Raw genomic sequence first — 23,980 nt, forward strand, 5'->3', positions numbered from 1 at the left:
AATACTTTTCCTGATACTGCTTGCATCACATTCAAGCAGATTCTGCCATGAAGCATGCTAACAGATATTCTATAAATGTAAGGTGACATGTCATCAGAGCAAATTAGCAACCCTGTTGTTTCAAGGCTTGCCCTTGTGACACCTCCACACTGTAGACAGGGTAAGAGACAGGAATTTTCAGCAGCAACAACTTTTTCTTTAGCATTTGCTGAACAGAAAGATAGTCTGTCTTGGTTTCTTTTAAGCTACGTAACATTGCTGCATCATATTCATCTTTTGCATGAGATCAACCCGAGTCACAGCCAAGAAATCAGAAGAGCTCATACTGCAACACATGAACCTACAAAGTTTTTTGAAAGGAGAATATTTGTCCTACCTACTGTAAGATTTCAACTATTTAGTGCCTCAAACCAATTTTCATTGATGTGATAAACAACAAGTACTTTGAGGGATAATGTTGAATCGTGTGAAATATTAATATTTAGTGCTTTTTGTAGGGGAGCTTTCAAATTGTTTTGAAAAAAACTTCAAAGAGGTATTGATATAAAAGATATGATTAACATTTTAAATTCCAATGCAATACTAGTACTGATTAGGGACTAAAATAGGCTATCATGAAAAACACAATGTGTAGGACTGGATGATCCTGGTAGAATCAAAATAGAGTCACTATTGGAAATAAAAGCGTGTTCATTCTCTGAGTTTGACTTTTAGAATTATTCTTCCCAGCACTCCCCAAATTCCTTTATGTATTTCTCTCAATTAATATGCCTGAGGTTCACTTCTCAACTACAATACCTTAAAATGCAAGGAAAGACTGTGGCATGAGACAGCAGCTTGTATGAGGTGCTGGTATTGTTTACAAGTGTTTCGATTTTGAAGAGTGTTTCTGAAATTAGCCTGAGTGCTACCTGTGAAGATAAGCCAACAATGACATTTTTGCATAAACCATTAGCTCTATTTGTGAATGTCTAAAATATTCCGTAATCTCAGGAGAGAACACTGCCATTTGACATGATACAGTCATTAATATTGTCAAAGCACTGAAGACAGAGCTCCAGCAATATGCTAATAGAAACCTGATGAAGACTAAAAATGCTTGTCAGTGAACCAAAAAAAAACTGTCAGCAGCCTTCTGAATACATAGGTGCTGTATTCATTAAGAAAGAAAGAAAAGTTATTAGCTGTTTAAAAAGACCATTTCAAAGAATAAAAAATGCTGTGATATCTAAGTTATGAGATTGCAGGCAAACTGTTGACAACAGGCACTACAAGAGGAGGAGGAGACGGGGAGGAATAATGCAGCAGCATCTATTATATGTGTGGAAAAAAGGATGCCAATGCATTTCCATGAGAGATGATATCAGAAACTATTTTTACATCCTGCTGCCAAAGGCCTACTTCTTTACGCCCTGCAGAGGGAGACACCCCCCCCCCCCCCCAATATTTTTCCCATGTGTCATCAACATTGCCAGAATTATTTCTGTGTATCAATACAATGGATTGTAGAATCACCAGGAGAGTGTCTACCAGGCTACTCAGTGTAATTTGGGTTACCAAAATAATTCATTTCCTCCAAGGAAGGGGAAGTTACCCAGCGCTGGTCAGTCTGTTTCACGGTCCCTTTGTTATCAGGCACTGTTTATGGATAAAGAACTAGCTTATTGTATCAAAGGGATAAATATTCCATTCCAAAATTCAAAATGAAATTATGAAAGTAGAAAACACATTGCCGGAGAACTCAGCTGCATCCTTATGTGTTTTTGCTGTCTCTCCTAGGACAACATTCAGCCATGAGAGATGCAGGTTGAAATCAACTTTTTTCCCAACTTTTTACAAAAGTTTGCTCAGTTTGCTTGTGGCTTTTCCGAACTGTATTGATTCCTACCATATGTCCCAAACTAGTCCACTCTCTGTAGCTTACACAGCTCTGCTAGTAAATTGAAAAACTGTAAAAGATGAATCAAAATGAATCTTTGTTAGCACTGGTTTATGCCTGCTTAGCCACTGCAGATCATAAAATTATAGAATAATTTCGTTTGGAAAAGAGCTTTAAGATCACTGAGTTCAACTGTAAACCTGGCACTGCTAAATCCACCATGTCCCAAAGCACCATATCTACGGTTGGTGGTGATTCCATCACTTGCCTGGGCAGCCTGTTTCAGTGCTTGTCTATACTCCCAGTGTAGAAATTTTTCTTAATATCCTAATTCCCTGGCACAACTTGAGGCATTTCCTTTTGTCCTGTTGCTTGTTACTTAGAAGAAGAGACCAAGCCCAACTGGCTACAACCTCCTTTCAGGTAGTTATAGAGAGCAGTCAACTCTCCCCAGGCCCCCTTTTCTCCAGGCTAAACAACCCTTGCTCCTTCAATTGCTCGTCATAAGGTGCTCCAGACCCGTCACCAGCTTCATTGCTCTTCTTTGGAGAACGTACCAGCCAGAAACAACAGCAAGCAGCTTTGGGAGTGCTTCTGCCTTAACTGTGGGAAGCCTCCCTGGGCTTTCTGCATGCACCCCTGCCATCAGCGCCCATGTGAGAAGGGCTTGGTGCAGGATGGCATTTATAGGAAAGTTTCCTTTTGTGGCTCATACCTTTCCAGGATGTGCAGTACTTCCTGGGATGTGCAGTCAGGACACAGTGAGGGTCTGTACGAACATGTCAGCGTTGGTGGACAAGTCTTGTACTTCCAGCAGTGCACCCCAATGTCCATCCTGGCCTACATCAGGAATAGTGTGGCCAGCAGGAGCACAGAGGTCATTCTTCCCCTGTGCTTGGCACTGGTAAGGAAGCACCTTCAGTGCTGTGTCCAGCTCTGGGCCCCTCAGTTTAGGAAGGATGCTGAGATCAGGAACGTGTCTGGAACACAAGTCATAGGAGAAGTGGCTGAGGGAGCTACAGTCGTTTAGCCTGGAAAAGAGGAGGCTCAGGGGAGACCTTATCACTCTCTACAAAAATCTGAAAGGAAGTTCTAGCCAGATAGAGGTTGGTCTCTTCTCTCAGGCAACCAGCAATAGGACATGAGGACACAGTCTTAAGCTGCCCCAAGGGAAGTTTAGGTTGGACATTTGGAAGAAGCTCTTCACAGGAAGGGTGACTGAACACTGGAATGGACTGCCCATGGAGGTGGTGGAGTCACCGTCCCTAGAAGTGTTTTCAGGTAAGACTGGATGTGGCACTTAGTACCATAGTCCAGTTGACAAGATGTGTTACTTCACGCGTTGGACATGATGATCTCAAAGGTCTTTTCCAACCTAGCTGGCTGTGTGATTCCAGCAGCAGAATGGAGCATGTGGATGCCGCCGGTGGAGCAGTGAAGCATTGGCACGCAGGAGCAGCAAGGACAGCCGCGCTGGGCCAGCACCGGGGCTGTCGAGCGCTCTGGGCGGGGGGGAGAGGAACCACTCCTGAGTTACACCGGCTGACCCGGAATGCGGCGGGGCGGCGCAGCACCCGACGGGACGGATGGGGGGTTCCAGCGCCGGCCTTCCGGCCTGACTGAAAGACAAACTCGGACGCAGTCCTCCGCGGCGGGGGAGGGCACGTACAGCTGCCCGGGGAAAAGCGGGACCGTGCATGGGGCGACGGATGCGGGGCAGGCCGAAGAGAGTCTCCGCCCGCCGAGAGCCGCCAGGGCAGGGCAGTGCAGATCAGATCAGCCCGGCCGGGCCCCGCCCGCCAGACGCCTCAGAAGGCATGCTGGGGCTTGTAGTCCCGCGCGACGCCGTCCCGCCTCTGGCGGCAAAACTACAACTGAGCGAAACTACAACTCCCGGCGGGCGGAGGGGCGTGTCTCGGGCGCCGTGTCCGAGCCCGCACGGGGCGGGGGCCGATCCCGCTAGGTCGGGCCGCACGGGCGGGGCTTCTCCGTGTCCACCGTTCGCTGGCGGGACTCGCCAGCCTTCGGCCCGGCAGCGGGAGCGGGGCAGGACGCGGCTGCCGCTCGGGGCTGGCGGCACACACCGCTCTCGGCTCAGCGGAGCGTGGGTCGGGGGCGGCTCGGCTGAGCGGGAGGCGGCGGCAGTGGGAGCGGGTTCCAACGCGGACACCCGCTGCCCGGCTCGCTGCCCTGCGCTTCCAGCTCGGCCGGCGGGCGGCTGCCTGCGGGGAGGTGGCGATGGAGAAGAGTTAGTGCAGTCACCGCGCTCCAGTGGCCGGGGAGAGGACCGGGCCGGGCCGGCTGGTGCGAGGGACCTGCTGCCCTGTCGCCGAGAAGCGGCTGAGTGATCGACCGGCCGGGAGCGGCGGAGGGTGCGCGCCTGTGTGGTCCCGTCCCCCGCCGGCTCCTCCCGCGGGCGGGCGGGCGGGCGGCCGGCGCTGCGGTGGTTACCGCCTCCCCCTGAAAATGAAGAGGTGGTGGCAGCTGCTGCTTCGGGGTCTGGCTGCCGGGGGGAAACCTGGATAGAGGCTCGTAAAGAAGGGTGAAGAGAAAGTCGCCGCTCTCTGGTTCGCGAAGGGGGAAGCCGGGCGTTTTTCTCACCTTGCTGCGGGGCCAGAGCACAGCGAAGCCAGGGACGCCGGCGGGGAGCCGCTCCTGTGCGCCGGGGGAGGGGGCGGGATGCGGGGGGGGGCCCGGCACCGCCGCGGGCCGTGGGCGAGAGCCTGCGGCGGGGCGGGGTGCGAGCGGCGGCGCTGAGCCGGGCGGCGAGGATGGTGCGGGGAGGGAGAAGTCCTGGCAGAGATCTAGCGGCGGAGAAGCCTCCCTGTCCCCTGCCTCCCACCCTCCCTGCCGCGGGGCCGAGGCGCTGGGGAGCATGAGGCGGCGGCGGGGACCTGTTGTGTAGGGGGAGGCGCGGGCAGGGAGGATGAGGAGGACCCGCTGCCGAAGCGCTGGTGTCTGTCGGCGACCGGCCGTGCCCCGGGCTGCCACGGGCTCGGGAGAATCCCTTCCTGTGGAGCGGTGACAGGGGAGCTCTGCGCCCCTCGGTCTGCGCGGAGCGGCGGCCGCTTCCCGCTGGACTGCGGCTTCAGGAAGAGGAGAGCTGCAAGTGTTCTTCGGAAGCTGGAGTTGCAGCCTGGTTCTTTACTTGCCTTTTTCTTTTTTTTTCTTCTTTTTTTCTTTTTATTTTTCTTCTCCCCTCCCCATTAATGATTTGTTTCGCGTGTCTCTCGAGGGAACGTCTTAGGAATGGTCATTTTTAGCAGTGGAATCTGCTGCGCAAAGGAGGATTATAACAAATCTCTATGAATGATAGACTCGATTGCTAAACCTTGCCTTGACCAACCTTCTGACCCTCGGAGAAAACTCTCAGGGTGTGCGTGGGAAGGAAAAACCCTTCCCATTTGAAAATAAACTTGATTTAAAAAGACTGATTTTTTTTTTCCGAGAGCCTAACTGATTTATAATTACTTTTTTTTTTCTTTTTGTCCTGTTTTGTGATAAGTTGTTTTTAAAAGGATTGTTCTACGTGGCTGTTTTGTAACTGGTGGAGGAAGGAAGGATCCCTCTCAAGTGTTTCTGATATGACAGCTTTGGTTTCTGAAGAGTTAAGTGGTGTTTGCATGATACACCTATTGCTAGTCTGGTAGCAGACTTTTCATCGTTTTATTTGCTTTTTTTATTAACTGGGGCTGGTGGAGAGGGCTCTCTCGGTCAGAAGAATATTTGCACATATATATTTGTATATATTTTTGGTGGGGTTCTCCCCACATTTTACTCTTTCTTGATGACTCCTGGAGGTGGTAGTGGGCCCATGAAAGACTGTGAATACAGTCAGATCAGCACACACAGCTCTTCGTCTCCCATGGAGTCTCCCCATAAGAAAAAGAAATCAGTTCCCAAGAGAAAATGGGAGGTTTTTCCTGGAAGAAACAAATTCTTCTGCAATGGGAGGATCATGATGGCTCGACAGACTGGAGTCTTCTACCTGACTCTTGTTCTCATCTTGGTCACCAGTGGACTCTTCTTTGCATTTGAGTAAGTGACTTTAAAGTCTTGATATATCCCTTGACCTCCTCTAGTTATTTATTTTCTGGCTGAAAGCAAAATTAACGTTTTTATTTAGGAGAGGATGCTGACTGAATTCCACCAATATTGATTTATATAATTGAAAATACCATCTGATAAGATGCTGAGGGGTGCACAATACAGTTTGGGTTATCATGCTCTGTGGAAAACTAATGAGAATTAAAGTTGCAGTTGATTTTATACCACAGGTTTCCAGCTCTTGCTGGTGTTGACAGAGGAGTGTAAAACAGCAGGTTTGGGATGACCAAATTCCTCATCTGTCAGTTGCTCTGAAAATCAAAACTGGCACATGCAAAAATACTGACCCTTTGTCACAGAACTGAAGACAAGAAAAGCAGTATTTTTCACAAGTTTATTAATTGGACATGATTATTTTTTCCTCTTGACATCATTTTAATAGCTAGTAAATGAGAATTTGAAGTGAGAAGAAAAAAAAGGAGCTGTACAAATTTGCATGTACCTATCTTTCCACCACTAGGTAACAGCATTACTTTCTCTTTGTGATAACTTGTATGGGAGTTCAGTCTTAGTTGAAGCTACATTTGCTTTGGAGGTTTTGACTGTATTTTTTTTAAATAAGCTTCTGGCATCCTTCTAGGGCCTTTTTCTCTGTAGCTCTAGAGTCCTTTTCATCTGTATAAAGTGAACACACAGTGACAGCAAATCAAATATACTGATTTTTTGCTCTTATGTTGTAGTAGTTAAATTAACTACACATGGCAGTGAAGAATTAGGCACTTGATGTGAGCAATACTGTGTAACTTTTATTTACTTACTTTTGTTTAGAAACCAAGTACAAAGAAATTCACACTGCTAAAATACTTCCCATAAGAATAATTGAGTTATCTTAAAGGGTTAATAGTGCTCCTTTACCTGCTTTAAATTATTGTGGTTTGACTTGTGGCAGTAAAATATCTTCAAATTACTTTTTTGTGCAATAAAAACTATTATTTATAACTAAGCTTCAATGCTGCCTCCAGAAATTGTTTTGCTAAGCAGTACAGTTGAAGACCAAAGGTCCTGCATTACTTGGTGTCTTCAAGCCAGAAGATAAGGACATTAACAAACCCTAAATTGTACCTGTCAAATGCAGATCATCTAAACAATAGTGGTAGCAGTAAAGAAGGTAAAAATGCTCAGCAGGTAACCAGTAGCTAAATGTATATGTGAGCTCAGTAGATGAATTGTCATTAGTGGGCTCCAGGTTATTTTACAGGGGTTTATTAAATGTAAATTCTTCTGCAGACATTGTGAAGCGGCTTAAGTATCATTTGAGTAGTTGAAATAACACAGACGATGATGGCATCCACACTGCAAGTGTGTTTACTTTCCTGGTTTGAAATGGGTATCAAAGGTGTAACCTTTATTAGTATGCTAGTATTGCATTAAGACTGGGTGCTACTCTCTTTGCCATGATTAAGCTTTTGGAAAGCTTTTCTATGTGGGTTGACACTTCTATCTGTGTGCAGTCTCATCACCTTCAGCACAGCTTCTGAAGCCTGCTGGACTTCCTGCGTATACCAGAACATTGAAAGTATAATGTTTTATTATTAGGATTGTAAAACTGATTTATTAAGCCACCATTTGTGGTTTATTTATATGTTTTAACACTTTGATCTTTCAGAGATAAATTATCTTTGCAGCTGCATGATTCAGAACTTCTAAAACAGGATGAGCTGTTCATCACCTTCTGATTTCATCACTACTGTGAGCTACATGCTCTACCAGACTTGAATTTTGCAACTTCCATTGCGTATTTGAGAATATTTGCAGTGTAACCATATGTGATTGGCAAGACTTTTAGTCAAGGATTTTCATATATACTTGGTGCTTACTCTTACTGGCAGTCTTGAAGCAGGGAGGAATCTTGGGCTTTATATAATAGAACTGTGTAAATTCTCTGTGTGTGTACTGGTCTTGACTCATTCTTGTATCACTTGCACTCCTAAGGAAAATCAAAGTAGAAGGTGACAATGGTATTTCATTTTTATATTGATAAGGTAGATTTTGGTCTTTAGAAAGCCCTTGCATTGAAAAATTATTACTCATCCTCTGAAGGCTAATTAAAACCCAAATCTAAAGACTGTAAGAATGGTGTTCAGTATGTCTGTGATAGACTGCAGAGGATTGTTAATGTTAGAAAGAGGGGAGTCTCTTACTGAAGAGTGTTATTTTCAAGCAGTTTCTGCTTGTGTCTGTTCCTAGTAGTGTGAAGTTACTGTTTATTTATCAGTGATAACATCCTGAGTGTTAGGTGTCACTGCCATTATTGGCTGATTTGATTATGGCATTCCTCATTACCCAGCCATTCATTGAATGTGATAGAAATGTCTTTCAATTCTTCACGTACCTGTGGAGCAAAGTGGTTTGTAAATGAATGTGTGCCCTGTGTGTCTGAAATGTAAGGTCAAACTGCCATTGAAGAGGAAGGTACCCTGTATGTTCTTGGAAGTGTTTGTTCTTTTTTTTGCTACAGTGAAAATAAATTATTTTGTTCCCTTTGGTTTTGGAAACTTGAAAATGGGTACTCATGGTTCAAATAATTCCCTGGTTACAGGCTGGGAAGGGGGGAAGTAGGAAGATTACTTGGACAGCTAATTCCTTGGAGGGCATCATGCTAACATAAACATGCTGACGTGTTCTTTATACATTGGCTTCGTTTGTTCCTTACATGTGATTTCCCTCCCTTCTATTTGACATCCATACATCCAGAGCTGTATCTCATGTGCTTTGGAATACTCTTCAGGGAAGAAATACATTTCTCAGTCAGCAAATCCTGTGTCTCTAAAAGCAAATGTATGTCACACATCTTGACCTGTATAGCTTTTGACATTGAGTCATGCCTTTGTAATCTTTCTTTCTTTATATTTATGCTTTTGTGCTTTTTTTCTGCCTACTTTCTCCAGCTCCTGCTTTCAGCTGGTTTTATTCCTTTCTCTCTGCTGACTTTTATCTCTCATATACTCAAAGTGCATTGCCACTTCTTCCTTTTATCATTTCAGTGTTCTTTTTCATTTTCGAAGATATAAGCCAGAATTTGCTTAAAAGGAAAACAACAAACCATGAGTTTTCAAGCAGGTAAAATATTTATAAGTCCTGCTTCCCTCCCTTTCCAAAGGAAGAGATTGCAAATAACAAGCAGTTTTATTTCTGTGCCTTGTTTATTAAATGTAATGCAAATGATTTCAAGCACTTACAGGTCCTAAGAGGGATGCTGTTCTGAGCTGTTCTTAAAAACTATGCCTATTTTAAATTGCTTAAGATGAGACACCACAAATAACTGAATTTGTCTTTGAAATTTGGGTATGTTACTTTACCTTGAAACATTTTTCTAACTCTAACATTGAGCTATTTAGCTGCTTGTTCTTTTTTCTTGTAAATTTGGCCTTGTGTTGCATTTTGTTTTTTTCTTTTGCCTTGCACCAGTACACAGACATATATGTTTTTCCAAACTACTTAGCACTCATTTATCAAGGTAGCTGCATTTAAAACTTAGAAAACAAATTCCTCTCCACAGAGCAAGGATAGCATCTGTAACTGAAGGACAGATCTGTTGCTGTGTTTAGCCAGTTCAACCATTGTATTTACATGTATGTAAAGTCCTTTATTTGTGTAACAGAGGCAGAACTAACATACTTCATACTTACTGCACTTAGCTAGGTATACATATTCAAAAGAAATAAGAGCCTTTTATGCTCGTGGTCATTTGGGGTCCTGTTTCTGTAGGTTACAGGAAAGAAAATGGAGCCTGAGTGACACATTTAACACAGTAGGATTTGTGAAACAAACGTATTGTTGTTAAATGGCAAATCTCATGTGGATGCACAGGATCACGAGTTCCAGAGAGGTGGCTGACAACCTCAGCTATGTTGCTACTGTGAGTTGCCTCTGGGTCCTCCCTTTGCTTTTGGGCCTCGCTGGGCAGGTAGCAGGAAGGAGTGTGTCTGCACCTGAGCTGCTTCAGCTCAAGCAGGAAAATTAAACTTCCCATAAAACGTGGGTTTTAGGGAACATGCCGACTGAACTGAATTGACTCCGGCAGAGTCATGTTTTCTTCTGTCAACTTATTTGCAGGGTGAGTGGCTCTGGAAGAAGGTTGGAACAGATGGTAGGATGCTGGAAGGGCTGAAGCAGTGCAGCTTTTTTCTCTGTAAATGTGAATCAGAGCTCTATCACTTCTGATACCATTTGACGCTTGCACTGATTCAGCAAGCTGGAGGGTTTTTTAGTTTGTTTGTTTTGAGCTAACACTTGATTTTTTAAATTTTTTTTTTTTTAGTGAGCATTTGTGTAATTGCATTTTGTTGCAAAGGATGTATGCTGGAAAATTATTTAAACTGAGGCTGTTTATGTGCATATGTGTGTACAAACCACTGATTTCTGTGCTCTAGCAGTTGCTGGCAACCTGCTCCATGCCTCCCACTTTGAAAACCGGTGTGACTGGAGGACATTCGTGAGTCACACTTTCTGATGCTGTGTGTGGATTGTTCAATATTGAACTTCTATGGTGGAGTGGTGTAACTTGCTGCTCACTGCAACAAACCTCTGTGTGTAAACACTGATGTCAATAAGCTGAGCATTTTCACTGTGGTATCAACAACCCTTCTCATCCTATGGCAGGTGTTTTCTGCTCTTGCATGACATTGTATGCCAAGTAGGTGGAACGTTCCTCTGATAACCTCTTTTATCTTTGTTCCTCTGCTCTTAAGTAAGTTACTTGTGCTTCTTGATGACCCTGTCCTTAAACTATGAGTTCTTAGAAGAAAGTGCTACTAATCCAACTTCAACTGTTAGAGGCTGCTTTAAACTTATAGGGAATTTCTAAATTTTAAAGCAAAAATCATAGTATATAAACTAAAATTATTATTCAACGAGAGAACTGCATCCTTTTCTACATGGAAGGCAGTCACTGCCTAATTGTGCATGGTGACAGAGGTGAGTGCGGTGTTGAGCAGGTGTTTTTTTCCTCCCAGTTTTACTTTGTTGGTTTTTTTAAAAAAACCTGTCATTAAAATTAAATCAAAGAAATATTTCTGTATCTTATTTTGCCATATTACGCATCTCTGATAACTTAGTGAAAAAGACATGGAATAATAGAGTAAGTCTAATCTTTAGGGTTTACACTTTATATTGAGCAAATGATTTCTGAGGGACTGTATGCATTCCAAGCAGAGTGTTTATTCTTTGCTCTTAATTGCCCTGAAAATGTTAACTGTCAGAATCAAATATCTCCCATCTACTAAGTATATCTAATACTGTTTTCTTGATGGGGGACTTTTCTTCATTAGAAAAGAAGAATCTCCTAAGTTTCTCAGTGATCTGAACAAATGTGTCTGCTGAAGTTTCTCCCTGGCCAAAAGAGAGTAGTTTTGTACTACCATGTCTCAAAAGTAGTGCATCACTGAGCAGGTATGTCAGTACAAACTTGTAAACCTGCTTTGAATGAATTGTATTATATAAATTGAAATAATTCTGCCCAGAAATTAACTAATGGCATTTGATATTAGGTCATGCACTTCTGGTTTTTTCAAGGCTCGGTCTATTTACATGGAATTGGATAATGATTAAGTGCTTCATTTTTCACAGTAAAATTCTGTGAGGATAACAGAAGGAAGGATAACCTCTCATGTTTTTAAAAGTGTGTCTTTACTTCCCCTGAAACTGCAGAAACTTTAGATGGTTTTGTAACACTAACCCGCCTTTCAAACAGCTTTTTTTCCTTTCTTTAAGAGGGTGTTTGGTTTGTTGGTTTTTAGTGGTTTTGTTTTGGTTTTGGCTGGGGATTTGTTTTTTGCATTCAGCTTAGTTGATGGCCTTTATCTGCTGTTTCATGGAGAAGTTTTGAATGCTTTTATTTCCATCTTTTTTTTGTGGAGGTACAGGGAAATAAAAATAGGGAATAGAGTGGTATAATGGGATGTTGGCTTCTCAGATACTATATCATTTAGGGATCTCCAGGAAATCATTGTGTAGCTTTGAATCATCAATACAATACACATGCATCTTCAGAGTGAACATTAATGGTCAGCTTTGCCACCCAAAGCCTTGGGAAATTCAATCACTGCTGGCTGGTTGGTGATTTCTAGGCTCACCATAAGTCTTGTGGATAGGTATAAATCCTTATCTGGAATATTTTATATTCATTCCAGAGAACGGGGAAAAAGGTAATTTTTATAGTTTAGTTCTTCTTTTATATATATAAAATATACAAACACCCACACGTTTGTGTATATGTATATATTCAAATGTTTACAAATGCTGATGGCTAATACTTCTCTACTTCTTGAATCTCCAGAATATGAGTATTGACTTGTAATCTTGTGACAGTTGTTTGATACAATCTATCTTAATTTGTCACTGAAAAGTTTGAGGTTTCTGTTGTTGATATGTGCATATTATTCCTAATAGGTACTGTTGTCCCTTTGCATGAATGTGTGTTAAAGATATAGAATGTATCTTTTGGAGACTAGTGTAGCCATGTTAAATAAATTTACACTATTTAAATCTCTATCTGTTCTTCTTGGAAGACTGCTATTGTCATGTGGCTATCTGGAAGTCTTCTCATATCAACTCTACAGAAATTTTCATTTGTGTTTAAAAGGAAAGATGGTCTTTTTCAGGTGTTTTTTCAAGCTGGTTTCTCAGGAATCATGTTATATGTTTAGGTTCATATAAAGTATTCTTTTAATTCATGTTGAAAATTGGGCTAATTATGCAAAAAACCCCCTTTGTTGCTATATGATTTAATTTCCGTCATAGCTGTCATGTTGCATTATTTTGTAAATGGCATTTCAGACAAAACAAACTATCTTAGTGAATCTGGATGACCAAGAAATTTTCTTCTGAGTGTGGGCAGGGGAAGGGATGGTAAAATACTGTATTAAAAATACCTGGGGTTTTTTTATAGATTTTAACATCTAAGTTTTACTTTTTAAGTAGTTAAAAACCCCAGCAGACTAAAGTTTCTAATGGAAATGGCCTCTCCATTCTAGTGCAGCACTGAACTGTGGACTGTAGCACTCAAACACGAACTAATTAATGAGAAAGTGAAAATTACTGCAGAAGAGGAGAAATCTGAGAATATTGTTAACTTTCTAAGCTGCATGCTTGTTTCAAAATGGCCCAGTCAAAAACCCTTACAACACTAGCCTAAAATACTGGAATATTTTGAAAAATTGCTTAAAAAGTTGAACAGCTTTATCTAGGAATTTTTTTTTTTATCCTGATAGGTGATTCTTGCAAGTGAGGCTGTAGCTGATGACCACGTCAGGTCCAGGCTACCAGTAAAGATTTGCACATAGCAGTGCAGTTCATCTTTCATGTGACAAAGCTGATGGAGAAAGGGGGAAATCCCCTGAAGTGAGTTGGAACTACCAAAAGTTTATTAAACTTCATATAGTTACAGGTCGTTTGTTTTTCAGAACTTAATACAAAACTGTAAAGTGGATACATTTTTTACAAAGCCAAAAGACAAAATGAGAAATCAGGATGAAGCCTATATGTAATAGCCCCAAATAAAATTCTGTTTATGTTTCTCATGTTGCAGAAGTACTAAATGATACCAACATAAAGCATACTTATGGAACGATGCTGAAGTTTTTTTGACGTTTCAGTTTAGGGCAACACACGCCCTGTCCCTTACTGTGTGGTTTCTGTTTGTATTTGAGCTCCTGCTCATACAGCAGTGAATAGTCAGAGAGGGCTTTTTGCAGTGTGCATCACTGGAGCTCTTACCCAAATGGATCCTAGAACTTCATCTACTAAGTTGACAGTGTGCTGTAGTGATTATATATGATGATTATATATGATGATACAATTCTGTGTATGATCACATCCATTTCATCAGTGTCCATAGGGTTTATTCACACCAGTGTGGGATGGTGCCTAATGAGGTCTTACAAAATGAGCTTGGCTAATGAGATCACAGCTGGTTTTGTTCTATGTTTTTCCACCCCTGCTGTCCCCTGAAGTTGCTTGCTGCAGTAAATATTGGCAGTGTGCATTTGTTGTAGTAAATATGCAGTCAGTTCAGCTGCTTCTAAAAATGTTGCTCTTATTTTAAAAAAACAAATTATGAAACAAATAAAATAGAATACTGAAAAACAAATTGAAAGAAGAAAACCTGACTCCATAAGCTGATGTACGTAAAATTTGAAGTGAATTTCGTTAAGTGCAAGATAACCTTTTTACAGTCTGCATTGAATGAATCTATGAAATTAGTTTGAAGGCTTTAGTATATGTTTCTTGTACATACGATCAATATATATCAACTCTTAAGAGCAAGGAACAGATATATTAGAATTTATTAATATTTTAACATAAATACTTGGCACAATACTACAAATGATGAATGTAGATTAAAAATGTGGTCAGGAATTGGAAGCTTCCTCTTCCCACCACCTTGCAAAAGGAGTACCGATACAAAATTTCTCTGATTTTGATAAATTTTGTATCCCCTCTTTTTTGGACTGGATATCACTGTCTATATCAGGAGCTTGCAGTCCTGGTCTTGCATGTCCATTGCGCTTTTGAGGTACCCCACTGGTTATGAGTGCCATGATTCCTGAGTGTCAAATCAGCCTGTACTTAAATTTTGCTGGCATGCTTGTATGTGCACATGGTGGGGGTTTTCATGGCACATCTATGCATTTTCCTTAGTAAACACTTGTATTAGCTAAAAGGGTTTTCTAGTGTTCAGTTAATATATGGAAGAGTTATAATTCCTTATTTGCAACTGTGTAGAGCAGTTAAAAGTACTAGGAAGAAAAGTAAAAGCTAGAATAGCCGTGACTTGTCTCTCGTCAGCACTGTAACTCATTAATAAACTTGCTTCTTGTGAGTATGGTTTCCTTAGAGCTGAAGCTCATAATGCATTTATATGAGACAAAAATACAGTTTTTAAGATACTTTTATTATTTAACATGATTTGAACTCTTTCCAGGGCTCAGAGGCACAGGGTGTGGGAGCAGCAAGTGAGTTCTGTCGTTAGTCGGGGTAGGTGGGTTCATGAAGAGTGCTGCATGGTGTGATACCAAAGATTGGAGTGCGTGGTTAAAAGAGGATATTCACTTCTGATTTGCTTCAGTGCATTAGCATGGAGAAGAGAAAGCTTGTGGGGGAATCCTGTTTAATAACTACCTGATGAGGGAGAGGGAATGGATAAAAGAGCCTTGGACCCTTCTCAGTTGTTTTCAATGACAAGACACAAAATAAATTACCTTTAAAACAGAAGAAAGAAGGGTGGGGTTTTTTGGTTATTTCTTTTTTTTTTTTTAGTGTGCTTGCCTGTTTGCTTTGATTTGTGGGGTTTTTTTTTGTTTTTTTTTTTTTTTGCTGTGAGGATGATTTGGCATGGGCATAGGTTGCCCAGTGAGACTATGGACACACTGAAAACCAGCCAGATACAGACCTGAGCAGTCTCTTCTAGCTGACCCTGCTTTGATCTGGAGAAGCTAGACCAAATTTTCAGAATTCCTATCCTACCTCAGCTGCTCTGTGTTATCTGTGAAAATCAGAGAACTTACCATAACACAGGAAAGTAAGATGTTTTTAATCTAGCAAGATAATTTTAATCTTGTTTTGATGACTCATTTATCACCTGCATACTTTGTGAGAACTTCAGTGTTATCTAGTAATGAAATATGAACCTAAAGTCTCAGTCTAACAAAAGTGAAAGTCATAGCTGTTCTTTTTGACCCTTCTCTTTTCTCACATTTGAATGTGGCTTTCTCAGTTCAAAGTGCATTTTCGAACAGTTTTTGGAGGTTCTTTTCCTGTTTTTTTCTGCCGTTCCTCACCAAGCTTTGCCGTCTACTATTCATCTGGCTTTTACTGAATTACAGTTAGTATTTTCTTTCCTTATACATAGCAGCATTAAATTTTAATAAATTTCATACAGAAGAATGTCTCTGTATACAGTTGTTCCAGCAGTGGTAGATGTTCATCAGTTGTCTTAGTCTTGCTTTCATAAACTTTTCGCTCCTTCCTTCAGTATTCCTAGATATTTGTTCACTTTTGATAGGCTAAGATCACTGTTGCTGTAGGAGTGTGAAGGCAGTAAAGTTGAAGGACTTAATTTTTCTCTTTCCATAGTCATAAAAAATGAGCCTATTTTTTTTCCTGTAATCTGCCTTGTTTGCCCAAATCATTATGCAGATATGTGAAATCATGGGGTCTTTCTCCTAGTGCTTGAGTTGTGTCAAAAAGTCCTTCAGATCCTGCAGGTTCAGCTTCCTCCTTGAGCCTGCTACTTGACAAGATCACATTCTGTACCTTAAATGATAGTGTGTTCCTGCTTCTAAACTCCTAGATATGAATGAAATGGCTTGTCTAAAAAGCTTCTAAAGCTGGATTAGTTATCTTTGGGGAATGGAAAGCACCCTAGATATGTCAGATTAGTCCAATCTCCCTTTAAAGGGTGATTTGCTAAAAGAAAATTAAATGTGTAAATAATTCCAGCAAGGCAGGTGTCCAGTTCTGGATTAAAAACTGGAAATAAAATAATAAGAGAAGAAAGCTTAAATGGTACAGAGTGTATTTTACTGAAGCAAAAAATATATATATGAATCTCTATGTTCCATAGCAACTCTCAGAATTAAGTTTCTTCAAGGCTGGTGAAAGTCAAGGGAGGCATCTTCCCATACCACATATCCAAAGCACTTGTTTTTTAGAGTGAGCTTCATGTCTGTAGAACTGCCTGCTCTGTTTGAGAGGCCAGAAGTTGGTATTCTGCTCAAAAATTCAAACAAAACTTGAGAGTATTTTATAGGAGCATCCCAGTTTCCTTTCTGTTTACAAGTCTCCATTGCAGGAAGATAAATCTGATGGCTGTAGAGTGCTGAAAAGGATGGACCCACCTCTTCCCTTCTCCAGGCCTCCAATGTCACTTCTTTTGTCTTGCTCTGCTATTTTCCCCACCCAGTGGTGAGCCACTTCAGGGAGTTCCCTTCCTGCACAAAGACTGTCCTTTCCTTCTGCCCACACAAAGAAAAACTTTCTGCTGCTTTAGATCCCTAAGCTGAATCTATAAAAATTCAGAAAAAATATTATTACTAGTGGGAGGCAGGAGGTTGTGATTTGGAACTGTATCCCAACTTTAGGAAACTTGTTAAGTGGTCTTGGCTCTTTGGCATCTGTGAGGGTGTGAACAGAACATCTTAGTTGCTTAATGAAAATCTACAGACTTTGGACTTTTTAACCATACTTTATTTCTGAAATAACTGGACTGTAGTTTGTAGAATGTGAATTGCAGCATCTTTCAAATAGCACCCCTTAGCTGTTCACGCCTTAGAGATTTTCTGATTTTTTTTTTAAAGACATCCAATTTGTCTTTAAAATGCAACACAGGCAGTAACTGAAGCAGGATTTCTTCCTGCATAATTTCTTGGGTAGTCTGTGTTCCACATTTCCAGACTACAGAGCCAATGCATTGTATTGCATTTGATAGCAGAGCCTATGGAAAGCTCCATGAATGCTTCTTGGCTTTAGTTGTTATAAAAACAGCTGAGTTAGCTCAAAATATGCTAAACTGAACCAGGATGGGAGTACCATCGATCGTTGCCATTTCTCCCAGCTTCAGCTGAGATAGCAAACCATGAAGGGATTGCATGTTTCTTCACAGTCCCATTTAGTTGCCTGCTTAGGTGGGGCTTTTGTTTTCTTGGTTTGTTTACTATTGTAAATGTTGAAGCTTTCAGCTTAGGAGGTTGTAGGAAGGATGATAAAGCAGTTAATGGAAATCTGAACAGCATGCAAGAGACTGTCGGAGTGTATGTCTCTATTCACAGTGCGATTAAAAAATGGCCTTTGAAATGATTTTGTTAAATAAGACACCTAAAGCTAATTAGAGCAGAAGGAATTGTCTATAGAGCAGAAGACGGGGAAGAAGCTGTGGACTGAAATCTGACAGAGATTAATATAATTCAATATAAGACCTTGAAAGGGTAATCATTCTTTTTCAAGACCCAAAGCTCAGAAGGCTCTCTTCAGCTTGAGGTGTGGAGGCTTTGAGACTTCTCCTCACTGATGAGGTCAGTGTTCCTCTTTAGAGTACAATATGGGTGTTTTTCCTCCACAGACTCTTGTAGGATCAAGCTGCACTGTGCACTGTCTTTAATACTAGCCTCTGAAAGCTGGAGTCTCATTTCCAGCACTTGAGTATATCACAAGTAGTGTGCTGGAGGGCAGAGGGACATTGCAGAGGAAAGCCTACAGGGACTGGGTGGAGTAAAATAATTTTGCTTTTTTACTCAGCTCATACTCGAGAAGCGTTTCGGAAACAGGCAATTGCCTATGAATGTGAATATCCAAACAGTCTGATATGTGAAAAACAACTGACATACTTGAGTCCTGGTAAGTGAAACTGTTATGGGCTGATATCCAGCTCGATTGAAAGGTAAACATGCCCTTCCCAATGCACATACCTTTCTATTATTGCATCCTAGAAAACTTTAACCAACAGTTCAGGCTGCTAAAGGGTACTCTGAAGGTGCATTTACCCCGTTCTTGGTGAAAGTAAGTTTATTTTCTGTTCTGAAACTTTTATAAACAGTTGTTGGCACTAGTTCTTCCTGTTGCAACAAAGAAATGCCTTTTGCAAAAGGAGATCAGAAGTTTGTTGCTTCTTAGTTCAATACAAAAGAAGTGACATTTTATTGAAATAGTACTGTCACATATAATAATATTTTAATTTCAGCTTTATTGCAGGTGTTATTTCTGACTGCCCAGTAAAGGTGAAAAATTTAGGGGGCATATAATTTGTTACTGAAGTTGATCCCCATAGATAAGAGTTGCATAGTTCTGTTATTCATTCAGAATGAGTGCAACCCTCAGCCAGCTATACTTTGTCCCCATATTGTGAGGAAAAGATGGACAGTTTTGGAAGGTTGTTCAATACAGGCAGAAGAGTTGGGGGTTGAGGGGAATAAGAAGAGAAGAATTAAACCACTGTAATATTTGCTTCTGGAAATAAATTTTGTATGCTCAAGGGAAAGTTGTTTTGTTTCCATATATCCAAAGTAATAACTTTGGATACGCGTGCTGGATTTTTCAGTTGTTACTGCTTCCAGTACTGTAGACATAGTTGGACTGTACTCTTAAGTTGCTTATGTGTGTTGTGTCCTATCAACATCCCTCTCACTTCAGAGCCCGAAAGTAAGAAATAAGCATATGAAAAATAGGTGTGAATAGATATGAAATGTTGACAAGACATGCTGAAATGCTGAGAGTCCTGCTGCATCAGCATAGAGTTAAGAATGCTGGGAATGACACCGTGGGGCATAGAAAGTTTGTTATTTGACTCCTTTGGAGTTTGGTTATTTATATATTTGTTTTAAGAGTGGGTCAGGAAAGAGAGCTGTAATGGACAGTTATATTGGTAGTGCTTCAGGGTTTCAAATTCTTTTTTGTGGGTTTTTTTTTTTCAGTCCGGAAATACTCTGCCTTTTCTTACCATTCTTGATTTCTCTTGTGCTAATCTTTCATGACAAGGAAACTGTGGCTTTGACCAGCATTGTTCTTTTTTTGACTTCCAGTACGATAATGATGAGAGAGAGTGGGGAGATTGGCTTGCAGGTTACATGTAGAAGAGATAGTGGGTTATTCTGACTCTTGGTTGTACATAGGCAGGAGTTTGCAAGTGTGGTGGTCCCTCAAAGATGTGTGTTGTGTTGTCTTCATAAAAGTACTGACATTTGCCAAAAACTTGACTTTTAACAAGTAAAATTGGATACCTGTGCCCCTGCTGGACATGCCTCTCTGAGGGCAAGGCCAAACTCCTTCACTGAAATTACGGTTTTGAGAAATGCCAGCCTAAGCACGACGTTGGTAGCGCAGCTGGTTTTGGGAATTAAGCTCTGCTCTTTGGGGCTGCTTTCACCTGTGGCTGTAGGCAGCATAAATGAAGAAACTCTTGAAATTGCTTCATTCATCATTTGCCTTCCAGTTTCTGCAATCTCACGTTCTGTACAGTGTTATTATGCAGAAATCATCCTTGTGTGAACTCCAGTTCATCTCCAGAACTGTCTCACCTAAAGGTGTAAGGGAAGCAGAATTCTCTGGAGGCATTTGAGGTGGAGGTCTTAAAACTAAAAGGTATATGACAGAAGAAGGGGAACCTGGCAGAACAGTATAAAATTTACCTTCTACAGGCATACTGGCATTTTTTTTTCTTTTTGGCAGTCTTGAATGTAGGAGTCTTACAGTTTGTTTTAGAATAGCTTTTCTGTGTGTAATTATTAGACCAGTAAGTTCCCAAACAGGCACTATTTCTGTTCTTTTCCACATACTACCTCCCAAATCATTATCTTCCCTTCTCTTCTCTGATAGTACTAACACCTTGCATGTGCTTGTTCTTTACTGTTACGTTCTGTGGATTGATGCTTCTTCCCCTGGGTCTTTTCAGAGAGCCATAAAAGGGGCAGCACTGCCTCTTCTGCTCAACAGTGTAGTCTCACTGTAGTTACTGGAGGAAACTGGGAGATGCTCTTTGCAGGCAACAGAGTATATTTGTGAATGAATGGGATTGGGTGTTCTGTACGGGAGGATATTGCTCTGCTGTATAAAACAAGGTGGCTTGATGCATCACCTGTTTTTAACATGGTACCTAATGCATTGTACAGAATACTTGATCAAGTGTGGCTAAATGCTGCTTGTATAGGAATTAAAATATAAGCCCTACTTTGTAACCCTAAGTACTGAATCTGCTTTTCAAAGTTCTAAGCAAGTTGCCTAAGTGCAGCTGTTTGATTTAAATACACATCAGGTGTGAAACATGTGGTGTACAAAAGTGACCAGTGAAACTGCCTAGGTCTTGATGACATGGAATTTTAGCAAATGTAGGTTAGCAAGGTCCATGACATGATGGTTTTTAGTGTTTACACTTTTCATTTTGTGACCATTTTATGTGCTTAAGATGCTATTCTTCACAAGGTAATGTAATGCAGATAGTTTGATAATTACACCTGCCCTATATTGACTGGTTTAGATTTTTATATTGTAGTGCTTCAGAACCTTCTTGTTTGCTATCATTTTTTGTCATTACTTCCAACATAATTCCTGTGTTCTGATTCTGACAATCAGCTTTCATGTGTGCTTTTTATATATCAGCATCAAATATTTATTAATTTGTTTTGTTTTGAAGGTGCAGAAAATTTACTGCTTCAGCTTTGGTCATATATCATAGTTCTAAATTTATTTTCAGTTTGTAAGATGACTCTACCTTTTGAGTAGACAGCTTGTCTTGACTGAAGTGGACTAAAGTTCATTTACCAGTGGAGGAAACTGAGGAGATCAGCTTGGTTCTCCAGTGACAGCACTGGTCTAGTATGTATGAAAAAAGAATAAATACATCAAAGTAGTGTTTAACTGTAAGTAGTAATTGTAAGAGGGTCAGGTGCTGATCAGACTACAGGCAACTCAGAGGCGTGTGCATGTGTGCAACAGACATGCTGGATGAAAGTTTTTGCTCCAGTAGAGATTTTTTTCAGCTGTTGGTCAGCAGGCACAAAACCTAGTTAATGCCAAACAGCTGTCCGGATGGAGAAGCAAAACTACTTTTGCTTTGCTGTTTGTTGTTATTTATTATTCCAGTCTGACTTGGAGTAGGTTTTTTTGCAGTAAGATTGGCACTGGCTGCTTCCTCAGCTAGTTATGAGGGCTCCCTGCCATTTAGAGTTTATTTTTCTTGCACAAAGCCTGGGAAAAAAGATGAACCTTGTTCTGAAGGTCACTGTGTCCAGCTGTCTTTCTGAGCAACGGGAGTGAATGTATTTCAGAACTACTGACCCTTCATATAATATTGTGCCACTGACTGCCCTCATTTCAAGCAAAGACCCATAGGACACTGAAGGGATTGCAGCAGTGGTGGAAATAAATGAGGAGCATGTCCTGTTAAAGTAGCTGAATGTCATGGATTCTTGTATTGGCAGGTTCCACTGGAATTCTGGAATTTTCTTTGAGCAAAAATTCATCCACAAACAAACCTTTTTCTTTATTTGATGACAGCAGAGTTTTAAAGGGGTTATCTTTTTCTTCTGTTAAGACATCGACTAAGTTTTACTGCTGTTTGTGACTTTTGATACATGAGGCTGTCTGCTGGGAGAGCTTGAGTTCGGTAATCTGCTTCTGTCTCTTCTTCATCTCATGGTTGTGAACTCAGCTGTGTCATCAGTTTAATAAAGGTATATCTGTAGGGTGGAGTTTGACACATGAAAAGGAGAAATTGGCCACTGAGAGATGCAAGATTTTTTTTTTTCCCTTTTTGACTGGGGACAAAAACGTCCTTTACCAAGAGGTACCTGACATGTAGTTGTGTTCTAGAAACGTGATGTTTGGCACAATTCATGCTACAAATTGAAGGCCAGCTCTAAGGCCTTGTTTATTACAACCAGAAATATCTTTTGAGGCACTGTATCTTAAGATGGTATCTTCCTGTGGTTTTTTTTTTACAACCTTCTTTTTTTTTTCACATGCTTAAAATTGTTCTTCAGAATCTCAGTTTTCAGTTTGTATTCTGCCAGTAGGACTAACCAAACCCTTCAGAAGAGTACATTTCTCCTTGCAGCATTGCTTGCTTAGATACAGGATAGCAATTCAACAATTTGTGTGCTTTTTGGTGTGCAAAACAATAATGCAAAATTTATAAAAAGAAACCTATTCTTAATGAGGGGCACTGAACTATGACAATTAGGGCTTTAAGAATCCATTCAGAAACCAGATTAGATCAGATTATTCCTCTCAGATTTGAATGAGGTTTTCTATGAAGTGAAATCTTCACATATTTGGAAGACATCACTGGCAGTGCTTATGATGTGTACAAAAATTGTTAAATCCTGTTAGCATCAGTGTAAACTGTTACTGTAGATCAGAAGTGGCATGTATTTAATTACTTGAGCATGATGCTTTTACTGGAGAACTCACTCTCCTTCCTAATAGTCCTGGTGCATGGCATTATAATATATAGGCCTATATATATTATAATGCCTATAGGCATTATAATACCCATAATATACGGGCAATATGATGGAAGATACTGTATTTCCTTGGGTATTGCTTTCTTAACAATGGATAGGTTAGGTTGTTAAATTGAGAAATGTTTTGGATATTTTTGTTTCAATTTTCTGAACACCTTCCCTTTTATTTCTTTCAAATATAGAGAACTCATCACTAAAACTGGCAGTTTTCTTAATCACAAGAATTTCTTCCTTCTCCTCCCCTTCCCTCTCATGACATCAGATAACTTAAAAAAGGCTGGGGTTTGTTTTAGTCAGAGGGGATGATGCTGAGAGAGTTACATTTATTCCTTTGGTTATGTAGAAATATGATAAAAAAATAGTTCTCCACATTGTTTGGGATGTGACAGATATTATGACTTTTAAGTTGCAGGAGGAAGAATTCAACTTAGAGCTTAGTAGACATAGGAGAAAAGAGCCTTTTCCAAGAACAGGTATGGATGAGAACTGAAATAAATTTCCTAGGAAGATTATGGAATTGTCATCAGTAGAAGTTGTTTGCAAGCCATGGCAAATCTGAAGTAATTTGTGATCTTTTCTTGAAGAAGAGTAACTTCCAAAGATGGTTCTACTGCCATTATTCACTAATATATCTATGAAATACTGGAAGGATTTTATCTGGAGCTGTTGTTTTTCATGTCTTTATTACTAATGCAGCCCAGCTGGGGGTTGGGAGAAGGAGTGTGCTGTATATTGAATAGAATATAATTATGTCCATTATGTAATGCATTGCGATTATTACTACATAGAGGGGATATTAGAAAGTGAACTTTCGAAAACAGAGATGCTGTTGTGACTCATGTAAGAGTTTTTAAAGGAACCTACAATCTGGAGTTTAATCATAGTTGACTATTTATGAAGAAATCAATATAAATATTCACTGATGCCTTAGGAAAGATAATTCATGAAATATGGCATGAAAAATTTCATAGGTTGCCAAATTGATTAGATGGTATTTTCCAGTCTTAATACATTAAAAAAGCCCATTTTATTGTAGAACGTG

The 23,980-nt window shown here is 40.6% G+C and overlaps 1 protein-coding gene across 2 annotated transcripts in view; it reads left to right on the top strand.

Moving 5' to 3' along the window:
- The first annotated feature begins 4,661 nt into the window (after positions 1-4,661).
- ZDHHC14 (zDHHC palmitoyltransferase 14) overlaps positions 4,662-23,980 on the top strand; it is a 94,091-nt gene continuing 74,772 nt past the window's right edge. For both annotated transcript variants that reach the window (XM_084203611.1, XM_084203612.1), the window contains exon 1: positions 4,662-5,917. In XM_084203611.1, coding sequence (XP_084059737.1) covers positions 5,667-5,917 — 251 coding nt within the window. In that variant the 5' untranslated portion in view covers positions 4,662-5,666. The remainder of the gene's footprint in view (positions 5,918-23,980) is intronic.

This window comes from Fringilla coelebs, assembly GCF_963513975.1.
Source record: "Fringilla coelebs genome assembly, chromosome: 3".
Classification (NCBI taxonomy): domain Eukaryota; kingdom Metazoa; phylum Chordata; class Aves; order Passeriformes; family Fringillidae; genus Fringilla; species Fringilla coelebs.